At 62.0% G+C, this 12864-nt stretch overlaps 1 protein-coding gene across 1 annotated transcript in view; it reads right to left on the bottom strand.

Moving 5' to 3' along the window:
- The window catches only part of CARMIL3 (capping protein regulator and myosin 1 linker 3), a 17074-nt gene extending 4401 nt beyond the window's left edge, over positions 1-12673 (bottom strand). The window contains exons 1-33 of the mRNA XM_024753260.1: positions 12497-12673; positions 10919-11013; positions 10557-10607; positions 10393-10452; positions 10192-10307; positions 9890-9987; positions 9590-9660; positions 9413-9486; positions 9102-9177; positions 8934-9022; positions 8393-8487; positions 8079-8165; positions 7764-7873; positions 7547-7624; positions 6910-6986; positions 6726-6830; positions 6562-6631; positions 6044-6125; positions 5819-5915; positions 5615-5669; positions 5362-5534; positions 5051-5119; positions 4747-4840; positions 4560-4658; positions 3991-4119; positions 3680-3793; positions 3067-3239; positions 2187-2274; positions 1908-2045; positions 1565-1628; positions 1239-1447; positions 740-840; positions 1-124 (exon numbers count right to left, since the gene is read on the bottom strand). The exon at positions 1-124 is cut by the window's left edge and continues 201 nt beyond it. Of these exons, the coding sequence (XP_024609028.1) occupies positions 1-124; positions 740-840; positions 1239-1447; positions 1565-1628; positions 1908-2045; positions 2187-2274; positions 3067-3239; positions 3680-3793; positions 3991-4119; positions 4560-4658; positions 4747-4840; positions 5051-5119; positions 5362-5534; positions 5615-5669; positions 5819-5915; positions 6044-6125; positions 6562-6631; positions 6726-6830; positions 6910-6986; positions 7547-7624; positions 7764-7873; positions 8079-8165; positions 8393-8487; positions 8934-9022; positions 9102-9177; positions 9413-9486; positions 9590-9660; positions 9890-9987; positions 10192-10307; positions 10393-10452; positions 10557-10607; positions 10919-11013; positions 12497-12536 (3201 nt within the window). The 5' untranslated portion in view covers positions 12537-12673. The remainder of the gene's footprint in view (positions 125-739; positions 841-1238; positions 1448-1564; positions 1629-1907; positions 2046-2186; positions 2275-3066; positions 3240-3679; positions 3794-3990; positions 4120-4559; positions 4659-4746; positions 4841-5050; positions 5120-5361; positions 5535-5614; positions 5670-5818; positions 5916-6043; positions 6126-6561; positions 6632-6725; positions 6831-6909; positions 6987-7546; positions 7625-7763; positions 7874-8078; positions 8166-8392; positions 8488-8933; positions 9023-9101; positions 9178-9412; positions 9487-9589; positions 9661-9889; positions 9988-10191; positions 10308-10392; positions 10453-10556; positions 10608-10918; positions 11014-12496) is intronic.
- Positions 12674-12864: the final 191 nt, after the last annotated feature.

Genomic DNA, 12864 nt, shown 5'->3' with positions numbered 1-12864 from the left:
CCTGTCCCCCTTGAAGCTCCGGGGCCGGCGAAAGTGAAACAAGCCTCGGCGCCTCTTCTTCTGGAGTGGAGGGAGTGGTGGCTCCGAGAGGCCTGGCCGCAGGGTCCTCAGAGTCCGGGGGTAGCTGGGCAGGGTCGGGGTGAGTTAGTGACAAAGTCGTGGGGAGATACCTAGGTCAGATGCCAAGGTCGTTCAGGGCCCAGGGTGGTGCTGGCGTTAGGCCAGTCCTGGCTCTCCGGAACCTCCAGCTATCCTGTCTCATCTAGTCTTTCCTGCCGTTCCATAACCCTTTCCACCTATTCTCAGGGGATGGTGTCCTCACCTTCCCTGTCACAACCCTCCAGCAGCCTCTTCCCTCCCAGGCACCCATCCCCCCATCTCCTCTCAGCCTCTCCAAGTGACCCAGTTCCTTCTGGAGAGATGCCGGGGAGTCTGTGCAGGACAGTGACAGAACACACCCTCCAGGCCTGGTACCACTAACCGTCACCCCATTCCAGGGCCTGCTATCTCCCCAACCCCAACCCCGCTGTGGTGGTTCACTCTGGCCCCATTCTTTTCTGCTGTCATGAGGGGATTCAGAGAACATGGGAACTAAGGGCTTGGTGTGGAGGAAAGAGAATGTGGGGGCATCTCCCAGAGAGACTGGCTGTGGAGAGGGCTCTCTGGGAGATGGATGGACACGGGAGCCCTCCAGGGCCTCGAGGCCTGCTGAAATTGGAGGTGTGCTGGGGCACCACACCTGGAGCTTTCATCCATAACCCTTCGGCTGAAGAAGTCCTCCAGCCCCTCATCCAGGCGGGTGGCTGTCCCGTTCTCCTGACGGGTCCCAGGTACTGGCGCCTGCTGGGAGGAAAGTCCTGTAGGATATACCATCTGGGTGAGGAAGCCCTCCTCCCATCTACTCAAGGCCTTCCCCTTTGGACTTGGACTTGCCTCTTCTTGGCCCCATGGAAACTTAGACCTCAGGATACCTGGGCATTTCTTAAACTTGGTGACTCTTGACTCTCTCTCACCAAAAGGAGAACTGCCACTGTCTAGCAGACAGAGATTTCCTATCTGTGACAAGGTCTAGCTCCATCCAATCCGGATAACTCCTCTTTTTCTGTTCCATGGCCTGCCTGGGCCCCTGCCCAATCCCCCAAGGCTAGTACCTCTGGCATTGGTGTCCTAGAGCTAGAATCTCTGGCTCTGGCACTGCTAAGTGAAGTTGGTCCTCCTGTGAGGCTTTAGGGACTCACGCTGGGCCGACCAGGTCCTGGAGGGGTGGTCCTGGGGGGCCGGGGCCTCCCTTGTGTTTGATGCCTTAGTTTGTAGCCATGAGTGGGCAGCTCAGATAGACCTTCCCAAGAGCCACTAGCTGTGGACTGGCTGCTCCCGAGTCCTGAGAACCAGCCAGGGGGGATCCCCAGGCTCCCCAGCTGGCTTTCCACGTCCTGAGGGCTCCCACCTGTGGGGACAGCAGAGTTAGAGGGACTAGCAGGAGAGACAGGGAGAAAGCAGGCTGGAGAGGCAGAGATAAAAGAAAGGGAATCAGGGCCATCAGTGCGGAGGCTGGAAGACTCACTAATGAAGGCAGACACCGGCCGGATCTTGCGGCAGCGTTTCTGCTTTTTGATGGCCATGGTGTCCTGCAGAGACGGAGGCATACGGTGGGGCCAGGTGGCAAACCCCAGGAGCCTCGCCTGGAGCCTCCCATTCCTCATAAAGCCTTCTCTTTAGAGTCCATCCCGCTTCCCTGTCCTTAGGCGGCTGAGGCAATGGGACAAGGGAAGAGGCTGGGCGGGATCGGGGCAAGGGGATGAGACCCGGTGAGGGGCAGAGAGTGGAGTCCAGGGAAGTAGAAGGGGACAGTGTTTTGCAGGGGCAGGGGCAGGACCAAGGTTAAGGAGGGGAGTGGGGGTGCTCACGATGTTGGTCCCAAGTTCATCATCTGTGGTCTCGTCACGGTCATGGTTCCGGCCTCGGCCCCGGGAGGACAGATCCTGTCCTTGGCACGGTCCCCCTGGCGGATCTGACAGTGTCTTTAGCTGGGCCAGGTGTCGGGCCTAGGGAAGGACAGGTGTGAACAGGATCCCAAGGAGGCCGCCCACCGCCCAGGACCTTGACAGGGAGGGCTGGTGGGGGGAGATGCGGGTGATGCGGGGTGGAGGACATGTCTGGGCCTGGCTGAGGCTCAGAAGTCTTACCAGGCTCTTGTGGGAGTGGTACAGCTCCTGCAGGATCTCGTCCACTATGGAGTTGGTCAAGTAGGTGACAACCGAGAGCTTCACTTCACTGTGGGCACAGGGGGGTGGCTCAGCTCCTCCTTCCCTGCCCCTGAGCCTCTGCCCCAGCCTTCCCCAGACGCCTGAGGGAGCGGGCCAGCCGCCCTGGCTGCCCACGGAGAACACAGCTGCTGTATGAGGCACCTGGGATCCACCACCCAGCTCCACCCACAGCCCTTCCAGCCTAGGCGTGTGTGGAGGCGGAGGGTGGACGAAGGCGAACTGAGGGGAAGGAGGGGCAGAGGGGCTCTGGGTCCGGCCCCTGGAGCTCCAGTGGAACAGAGCAAGGTAAACTGAGGTGTTGAGTGAATTCTGCCCGTCTCTGCTGTAAGAGCAGGAACCAGCACTTCTTGAGCTTGGCCATTTCACGGGTTTGTGTAATAATTTTCCTTCATTTTAGTGAGAGGTGGCACCCAGACTGGAATGAGAGAGAGCTCTAGGGGCCATGAAAACTTGGGGGGATGGGCAGCGCAGTCCACGCACCCCTATTCTTTGTCCACACCTCCGAGGAGGCTGTGCTCTGTTTCTAGAGGTCAGTTCCTGGGGGTATGTGCGCGGCTGTGTGTACGTGTACACGTGTGTGCACTGTCCGGACTCCTAGACCCCAGCTCAGCATTTAGACTGCTAGGGCAAAGATGAGTCAGACCCTAAATAGCAAGGTGGCAGTTGGTTAAAGATTCATCCCTTGTAATGTAGATTGTGTCATTCATTATTCATGGCTGATGGCTGGGGCCCCCCCCAAGTCCCTCTGTGCTCCAGGCCAAGTCCAGCCCCCCCTCCAGTCCCACCCCCCGCCTCTCACTCCAGCTTGTTCTGAATGTCCTGCCCCGCCTGCTCCAGCAGCGCCCCTCGGATGAAGTTCCGGGGCACGGTGACGCGCTCAGCCACGTTGCTCAGCATCTTGTGCCCTTCAGCCACCCGCATGGCCACGGGGCATAACTCTTGCGTTAGGCTGACCATGGACTCCAGGATCACCTAGTACGTGGGGAAAGGAGGCCAGAGCCCCAAGGAGGGCAGGGTCAGGGCTGGCACCACAGTGGAAGAGACTCCAGCCTGTCTATTCCAGCCCCCCGTGGGGAGACTGAGGGGCCGGCCAAGGTCACAGGGCAGAGCCTCGGACACTCAGGCTTGCCCACATCCTGGTCAGTGTCCTTTTCATCCTACCACATGGACACATGGACAGGGGAGAGTCAGTCCAAGGATCAGGGTCCAGAGGGAGAGCTCAGGGTTCAGGGGCTAAGGCTGAAACGAGCAGCAGATATCTGAGGCCGGTTCTCTAGCAATGCCTTGGCACAGTGGGAGTGTAGGTGCTCTCAGCTCTGCAACTCCTTCTTGCCCATGGTAATTTTCCCGTGCTGGCCTCGGCCCTCGGCTTAGGGCCTTGGTCAGCACCGGGCTCCCTCCCCAGGACTTGCCTGCAGCTCCTTGTCCACAGCCTTGGACACCTCACTGGCTACTGACTCCAGCCTCTGCCTCACGGGTCCGTCGTTGGCCAGCACGTGGCCCAGCTCATAGAGGCTGGGAAACAGCTGGGGAAGAAAGGGGCTCTGATCAGAAGGTCAGAATCTGGCCTCGCTGGGTCCCTGGCCTAGGAGGCCATGAAAACTTGGGGGGATAGGCAGTGCTGTCCACGGGCGCTCCTGGGCCTGGACACTCCTGGGGTGGCACGCTGGCCTTCTTGGGCTCTCTAGACTGTCAGGGGAGGGTGGGGCTGCGGAGGGCTCACCGCCCGGGAGTTCTTGGCATCCCTGATGAGGTCCCGAGCATAGAGCAGCTCATCCTGCACGGGCTCCAGGGGGCACAGCCTCAGCGCCCGAACCTCCTCTTGCACCCGTCCGCACAGCCGCTGCAGCATCTGTATCACAGGTGGCAGGAGTGTTAGGGGGACTCCTGCATCTTCACCTTCCTGGGCGGGCCCCCAGGCGCCCCATTTCTGGGCCCCCTTGGGCAGTGTTACTGGTGCTGGCACTGACAGGGGTAAGGGTGATGTCTCCCGATGGCCTGTTCCCTCTTCTTCTTGGGATGCCCTCTCGAACACTCAGTGGAGCTCCCGCAGTCCTGGGACCCCTCGTCCGGGACCCCCGCTGTTTGCACACATGTCCTCTCATGTTTGGGGCCCACATTCTGCACGTCCTGTCTTTTGTCTTTTTGCTCTCCCACATGCTCAATCCACTTATGGGCTCCACACGATGCCTCTCTCATGACCCCTCCCGCCCCGACCTGTGCTCCATCACATCAGCCCTGTGCCCTGCGGGCCCCACGTGTGCCCCCTGTGTCTCGGAGGGAAACGTTTACTTGCTCGGCGCTGCTGGTCACCAGGCCCTGCTGCAGCCTGAAAGCCTGTTCCTGCGGGCACGTCTGAGAATGGTTGTTCCTCACCAAGTACCACTGGATCTGGAGATGATGATGGGTGGGTGGGGTGAGGGCCAGGGGATGTGGGCTGGCCCCTGCCCCTCGGGTTCCACCCTGCTCAGGCCGCCACCTTCTGCCAGACGTCCTCGGTACGCTCAGGGGCGCTGCGGTAGGCTTGAGAGATGTCGCTCACGGGGAAGGACATGAAGCGCAGCGTATGGTTGCTGTGGGACAGAGTGGCTCAGCTGGGTGGGATAGAACCTCCTGCTCCCCAGACCCCACCTCTTGCTGACCATTTCCCTCTTCTGTGGTCCTTCCTAACATTTCTATGCAAGTAGGTCAGGTGCACTGGGGTGGGGCTGGTGTAGTTCAGGCCTGGTCCAGGTACAGGGAAGCTGGGGGCTAGGATCAGGGCAGGGCCCTGGTCTACTCACCTCTCCAGGGCCCTTGCAATGTCCAGAAAGCCTAGGGCAGATGTATTGTTCCGATCCCATAGGATAGTTCTGGGGAAAGGGTGAGCATTAGCGTATTACCCCTCCCTCGGGGTCTCTCTTAGGGGGAGGGGACACATCCCCCTCGGGAGCCTTCCCTCTTTTCCTGGGTAATGAGGCTGACTCAGAGATGGTCCTGGGACTAAGGGTCTCCTGGAAGCTGGGGTACAGAGCAGCGAGGCAGCAGGGAGGGCATGTATGTGCGTGGGGGAGGGCTGGGGCTCCAGGTGAGAGGGTCCAGGTGTGGGCCCCACCTGAGGGAGGAGTTTATCTGCAGGGCCTTGGACAGCATCTTGGCCCCGATGTCCTCCATGCCGTTGCCGCTCAGGTCCACCTTCGCCAGGCAGGTGTTGCTGCCCAGCGCGTTGATGAGGATGCTGGTGCGAAGCTTCAGCCGGGAGTCTGCCACTGACAGTGACTGCAAGGACTGTGTGGGCAAGTGGGGGGTTTGGCCCAGTCCCTGCAGCCCCTGTCACTGCAGGTCCCCTCCCAGGCCCAGGCACTCACACAGTCCTCTTCCTGGATTAGCTGCACCAGCTTGTGGAGGATCTCCTCCAGGGTCCTGCGGGGAGTCGGGGCTCAGAGTAGGAGGGGAGGGGGCTGGGGTCATGTTAGTGGAGCAGTGGAGAGGCGGCCAAGGGTAACACAGTGAGCCACAAGGATAGGTGGATGATGGAGTGAGGGTCTGTGGGTATAGGCAGGGGCCCTCACTTGGCCTTGACGTTGAAGTTCTTGCCCAGGAACAGGTGCTTGAGGGACTTGTTCTTGCCGAGTGCGGGCACCAGTGTCAGGAGGTCCGAGTCGAACCCTGGCCAGTAGATGGGAGAGGCCTGGCCTTGAGGCCCGAAGCTCACTGGAGTCTCCTTAGGGCGTCTCCCCCGTGCTCTAGGCCCCTGTCCGCACCTGGCCCCCAGGAAGGGAAGTGCCCCCACTCACCATTGTCTGACAGATCCAGGCTGCCCACACAGGTGACAGCCCACAGCTGCTCCTGCAAAGCCTGGGCTCCAGCTGAGCGGAGCTGCAGGGACAGGGTGTGGGTGGAAGACAGGGCACCCTTAATGCTTAGAGATAAGAGGAGTCATGCCAGGATTCAAGGTCATACCAGGTCTTCTCGGGTGTGAAATCTGGAGGCCCCTGCTCTATACCCTTCCCTGGGGCTCTCTCCCCTCCCTTCAGCCAGAAAAATGTCCAGGCCGCTGCTCTGGAGACAGCTCGCTCCTGCCATCTGGTGGGAAAGCCTGGTATCTCCCACCCCAAAGCAGTCAGCGAGGAGATCCTGGAGACTGAAAATGACCTCTAGAAAGAGGGCCGCAGACCACAGACGGAGAGGGGAAAGTGGGGGTGAGGTCAGGGCGGGGGCGGGTCGCTGAGGGGTAGCGCGGAGGCAGGACGGAGCCAGAGCTTGACTTAGGGAAATGAACGGTGGGGTGACGGGTGGCGGACTGAGGGCTCACCTCACAGCTGCTGAGGTCCAGGTGCAGATCGCTGAGGTGACTGTTGAGGGAGAGGCCCTGGAGCAGCGCCCTGTGGGAGGAAGGTCAGCAGGCCCGCCTTTACCCCTCACCCCCTTCTCCCAGGGTTCCCCCTCGGACGCCCCCCAACCCTGCACCCACCCGACCTGAGGGCCTCCAGGGGCAGCCTCGTGGCCGACAGGTTGATGTGGCTCAGGGTGTAGGTGCTGCTGAAGAACTGCTTGAAGGCAGGTGGGGCCTCCCGGCCCTTCCTGCAGAGATGCCTGGCGTCAGCAAGGGAGGGGGTGCCCACGACTTGCCCCGCCCCTCCCTGCACCCCTGTGCCCCCACCTGTGGGAGCAGCTGTTGCGCGCCAGGTTGAGGTAGGTGAGGTGGGAGCAGCAGCCGTGGAGCAGGGCGCCCAGAAGCTGTGGGGTGGAGACAGGGTGCGTCTCACGGGGCTGGGAGGGCTGCCGGGAGGGGCGACGAGGACTCCCTCCTCCTCCCCAACCAAGGTCCTGGCGCTTCGTCCTCTGCGGTCAGTCTGTGAGGGCCCCGCTGCACCTGCCTACTTAGCCTCTTCAAGCCTCAGTTTCCCCTCTGTGGAAAGTGGGTCTACTCCCACCTGCCTGGCCCCCAGGGGGTGAGAGGCTCATAGGCAGTGGATGTGTAAAGCCAGGGCGCCCACAAGCTCGTAAGGTGCCTGGTTCAAGTTAGGGAAGGAGTCCTTTCCTCCGGTGGACTCAGCGCTGCGCTGGGGCTCACGGCTGAGGACTGGATCCGGGCTGGCTTTTAGGCACAGCCAACACAGCCTTGGCGGCGCATGGATAAAGTGCTGCACAGGTGTGAGCTTTGGCGTTGATTTGTAATTCAGCTGAACCTGAAGCCATCCTGCCAGCTCCGCCCATCTCTATACTCAAGGAGGGGGTGACCCACCCCAGCCTCCCCAGATCACCACAGGCTGGCTGCCCCGTCACCAGCCCCTCACCAAGTCGATGGCGCAGTCAGTTCCCGCCAGGTCCAGGTGCACCAGGGCATTGGGCTGGGCCAGGAAACTGTAGAGGGCCTGGGAAGGAAGGACAGAGGGGTTGCAGGTGAAGGGGTGACAGAACCCCTCCCCTCCCCAGGGCTAAAGGGCAGAGACCCCAGGCCCTGAAGCCCGAGTGGGCCTCTGCAGGGGCTTGAGGCTAAATTCGTGGACTCACGTTGGCCTCATCTGTGGCGAGCAGCCCAGGGTTCTTGCTCAGGTCCAGGTATTGAAGGGAGCTGGCGAAGGCCGGGTTGGCCCCGAAGGTCTGGCCCAGCGCCTGGAGCCCTGAGCACAGCGGGCACTGGGCTGGATTGGCCACCCCCCCATGAACTCTTCCCCTTGCATACAACTCTTCCCCACTCTCCAAATGCGGCTCCTTTCCCTTCTTTGATCCCTGGGATGCCGTGTGAGTGTATGGGTACACCTCTGGGACTCGACACCCAGGCAGTGCTGGGGGAAGGTCAGAGGTCAGGGGTCGCGGGGCAAGTACCTCGAGGGGAAATGGCAGTCTTGGCCAGGCACAGCTTGGTGAGGCCAGTGGGGAAGCAGAGGAGCTGCTGGCTCAGGCTGAGGAAACCTGGGGAGTGGAGAGACAAAGGGGTCCACTGAGAGATGGGCAGTGGGGGCAGGTGGTGCAGAGTCAGACTGGGCGCTTGAGTGGGGTATGGGCCTGGGGTCAAGGATGGCATATTGGGGCAGGGGCTGGCATCAGGTCAGAGAGCCCCTGTTCAGACTGGGTTGGGCTCTGGGCTGGGATAGGGGTCTGCGTTGTCATGGGGGGTAGGATTCAGGGCTGGGGCTCACCCTTGTCCTCGATGGGGTTGTGGGACAGAGTGAGGGCATGCAGCACACAGCTCCCGTTCTCCCCAAATACCCCGGCCAGCTTCTGGACAAAGTCCCTTCAGGGAAGGGGAGGAAGGATGTGTTTGTCCCAGGCCCTGGGCTTCCCCTCCTCCTCCACCTGCCTGCCTGGCTGGGGCTGCAATGGTTGGAGGCCCCCGCAGGTGGGGAGCAGCTCGGGGCCTGCCAGGGAGCTTGCCGTCACTCCGGAATACCTGGGAAGTTGTGCTGAGACGAAGCCCAGCTTAGGCTCCTCGGGACTGGAGCAGCGCACTCTGCTCGGTGGCTGACGGCAGAAGGGGACGGGGCATGGAGGTACGGGGGAAGGCTGTGGAGCTGGGGGTCAGGAGGCTTAGGCTGGCTTGCTCTGTGCCCTCTTTGGGCCTCTTCTGTACAGTGAGGAGCTGGATGAGATGGTTCAGAGGCCCATATCATGCTCTGAGGTTCTGGGGCCCTAAGACTACATCAAGGGGGTACCACTGCCCAAGGAGGAGGCTGGCCTCACGTCTTAAGCCCGGCGTTGTCCAGCACCAGCTCTTCGAGGCTCCCCGACTTGCTCAGGGTGTGTAGCACCTGTTCTAGCACTTCAGAGCCCTGAGGACAGAGGGGTCATGTGACCAGGAGCCAGAGAGGGCAGTACTCTCCCCTCCCCACTGCCCCTCCTAGACCCTACCAGCCGCAGGTCCTTGCAGTAGAGTTTGGTGAACCATTGGTTGTAGGCCAGGGCTGCCACCATTAAGGCCAAGTCTCTGTGGGGAGATTGAGGGCGACAGGAAGGTGGTGAGCAGGTAGCTAGGGCCGGGAGGAAGAGACTAGGGCTGGGGTGGCTGGGCTGGGGAAAGCCTAGATGGGTGGAAGGCAGGGGGGGGTGGGGGCTGGGAGACAGAGCCTAGGCTGTGGGTGGGACCAGAAGGGAGAGCCTAGAAGGGCCAGGGCTGGGCTGGGGCTGGAATGGGGGCTTGAGTCTCTACCCCATCTGCTTACCGGCTCTCCAAGTGGCTGAAATCCAAAAGATTGAACTCCCGGTTATCCTCGGCATGATAGATGGTGTCCACATCCTTGGAGAGGTGGAACTGGCTCACACCTGCTTCCCTCCTCCTCCTCCTCTGCCCCCTCCCTCTGGGTCCCACCTGCCCGCCCGCCGGTCCTGGCCCAACGCACCCATTGCACCTCCTCACGGCAGTGCAGCCCATTGTAGTCGCACAGGGCGGCGTAGGTCTCGGAGAAGCCACCTGTGGGGCAGGAGACGGGCTGGCTCCTTGAGCGGTAATGGGGTGGGGAACAGGCTTGGAGTTCAAGGAAAGGTCAAGGTCACTTTATGCACCAGTGTCCTGGGTTCATGAACCTCTGAGGTCTGGGAGCCGTGGAGTCTCAGGGCAGGCAAAGGCCCGTACACAGAGGACTCTGAGCAAGGGGCAGGGTGGTGTAGGCCCCACTTTCCTCAAGTCTGCCCCTGCTCACCGCAGACGCTGTGAGCGGTGGACGTGGAAGTCTCGGAGTTGGGGGACGTGTCTCGGGGCCCTTCTGGGGTATCTGCATTTCCACGCCGGATTAGACTCCTGGAAAATGAACAAATCCATCCCAAGATGGGTGGAAAGAGGCTCTCAATTCTTACCCTGTTATAGCTTCTGGATCCCCAGCAAAAGCAGGAATAGGGACACAAGAGCTCTTCGCCTTGATGTCTCGGGGGCCCAGGGGAAGGAGGGAGGGAGGAAGGAGGTCTCCTTGTCTGATCCCTGCGAGACTGCTTCTCTGCCACTCACCCAGGGCCAGGGCAGACCTTGGAGAGGGCAGAGCTCACATGTCGTGTCACCTGGTCCACACTCTCAGCCGACGGCAGCCGCATGTTCACCACGCCACGCTCTGTCTCCACTAGGACCTGGGGGAGAGGGAGCAGCAGGGCCTCAGGTGCGGGCTCCCTCCTCCCGCTGGCCCAGGAGTGGGGCCCGAGCCCTGGGGCTCACCTGGTTCTGACTGAGCGTGTTGAAGGTGCGGATCTCCAGGACATTGAAGGAACTCTCCACCTGGGGGGAGGGGACACGGGGATGCCCAGATCATGGTCAGGGCCTGGCTGCCGGGCTCAGAAGGGAGCACGCCAGGTGCTCTCCGGCTCATCGGCCCCACTCACCTTGGCTGGGACTTTAAGGGGGAAAAGGTGGAGGCGCCAGGAGGTCAGGGCCTTCAGAAAGGGGAAAAGAACGTCAGCAGCAAACGGCAGCTTCCTGGGCCCTAGTCACCCTGCCCTCTGTTAGCCCCCTCAGCCTGTGTGCACCCCCTGCCAGCTGACCCTCTGCTCTGGAAGTCCCCCCTGTCTCACATGCCCCACCCTAGGCTCCTAGACATCCACCCCGTCCAGCCTCCCCCCGCCCCCAGGCTATGTCTTCTCAGCTCTCCCTCCACCTCTGTCTCCCCTGTCCCCCCAGGCTCCTTGCCCTCACCAGCCCAGGTGCTCTTGGCCCCCCCTCCCCTCCCTCGGCCCAGGGTCCTCACCAGCACTCGGTCCTCGAACTTCTTGGGCTTCGTCTCCAGCTTGACACGATGTTGTTGGAGCACAGCCGCTTGGCTCAGGCACCTCCGGATGCTGTCTGCAGGTGGGTGGTGGGCTGCTCAGAGCTCCCCTGACCCTGGCCGCCCCCGCAAACCCGAGGCTCTCCAGGGGCAGGGGCAGAGGAGAGGAGAGAGAATCAGAGAGAGACAGAAGGACAGGGACCGAGACCTTTCCTCCTTGGGTGACTTTTCTCTTTCTACTAGAAAGGCAGTGGGGTGTGGAGAAAACTCTGGCTCCTGACGTTCCTGAGTCGGGGCACAGTAGCTGAGTGACACTGTGGGAGAGTGTGAAGGATTTTTCCAACCCGTGCACTCCAGCAGCTGTCAACACATACAGAGTGAGTCAGTGTGTAGGGGTGTGGAGGGTATCCCTTTGGCTGCATTCTAGGTGGTCTGGGTGTGAGTGTCTACCTTTTACTACGCATGTAAAGAAGATGCCAGGGAGCCCGTGCGTGGCATTGGTGGGGATGGATAAGTGTGAATGAGTATGCTGTGTCTGCAGTTGTGGAAGGGGCACAGAGCCAGCCAGCTCTGGTGTGGGTGGGAGCTGCGGGGTAGGAAGGAGTTAGTGTTTAAATGAGTTCCATACCCATCTGCTGGCAGAATCATCCAGATATCCCAGTGTGTGTGCGTGTGCGTGCGCGCGTGTGCGGCTTCTGTAAAGATGTGTGTACACACATCTCATGATTGTGTTTGTGTGCCTGTGGAGCTGTGGGAAATCGCCACGGGGCAGCGTGCCTCTGAGTATCCTTGAGCGTCCTGGTCTCTGCGTGGGCTAGCCTGTGCTCCTGCCTCTGGGGGTCAGGGTTGGCAGTGCTCGGGGGTCGGGCCTTGGTTTGGTCTGAGTCTGAGAACCAGGCAAACAGGAGAGGCCGTGAGGTGAGGTCGTGAGGTGAGGTCGTGAGGTGAGGTCGTGAGGTGTGGGTGTGGGGTAGAGAGAAGGGGGCAGGCTGGGATGCGGGCTGTGGTAGATAAGCTTCAGTAGACCCTGCTCCTGGTTTTAGTTCCAGTCCAGGCCCTTTTCCCTGACTCCCTTCTTTGCCCCACTGGCCGGGGCGCTAGGGGGGTTCTCGAGCCAGTTCCGGGGCCGGGCCCAGAGGAGGGAGGGTGTTGAGGCCAGAGGAGGTCAGGACCTGGGGCAGCTCCCATCACCCGGCAGAGCTGGCCTGGCCCCGCCCGGCGGGGAAACGGGGATTCTCCGGAGGGGACACTGGATGCTTCGCCGAGGGATGGGCCAGAATCGCTGAGAGTCGGCCCCAGGGAGCGTGAAGGGACTGCACCTGTCACTGAAGATCAGGACGGGCGGCTCTGGGACACGTAGGTCCTGACGGGGTGAGGCGAGGGGGGCAGCGGAGGATGCTCTGGGACAGCGATGCCCCGAGCTGGGATGCAGGGGCAGGGAGCTGCCTTGGAACCGGATGCATGAGGGGCGGAAGGCACCGGGGTGTACCGCGGGGAGGAACGCACTGGGTCTGGGAGGCTCCCGGACGGGGCGTCCCGGAGACCACCGCAGCCTCGTACCTTGCAGCTCGCGGGTGAGCTCCGCGCTGGACTTGGCCATGGCGGCCGTTGCTGCCGCTGTTGCTGCAGAGGAGCCGCCGTCGCCACCGCCGGGGAGACGCGGCACATGCTAGACCCGGCTCCGGCAGGGCCCCGGCGCTGAGCGCTGCAGCAGCCGCGGAGCCCGCTCCTGTGAGGGGCGGCTGCGCGAGCGCTACTCCCCCCGCCTCGGAGCGCCGGGTCTCCCGCCCCGCCCGGAGAGGTGCCAGACTGAGCATGCGCGCCGCGCCTCCGAGCCGCGTGAGACCCTGAGAGCGCTCGCGCCCACCCCTCCCGCCGGCTCTAGCGTGCTACGCCCTGTGCGTGTCGCCTGCCGCCCGGGCCATCTC

The sequence above is a fragment of the Neophocaena asiaeorientalis genome, unplaced genomic scaffold (genome assembly GCF_003031525.2).
Source record: "Neophocaena asiaeorientalis asiaeorientalis breed wild unplaced genomic scaffold, Neophocaena_asiaeorientalis_V1.1 scaffold1186, whole genome shotgun sequence".
NCBI classification, from domain to species: Eukaryota; Metazoa; Chordata; class Mammalia; order Artiodactyla; family Phocoenidae; genus Neophocaena; species Neophocaena asiaeorientalis.
The sequence above is the reverse complement of the archived record's forward strand: the minus strand, read 5'-3'. Positions and strand labels throughout refer to the sequence as shown.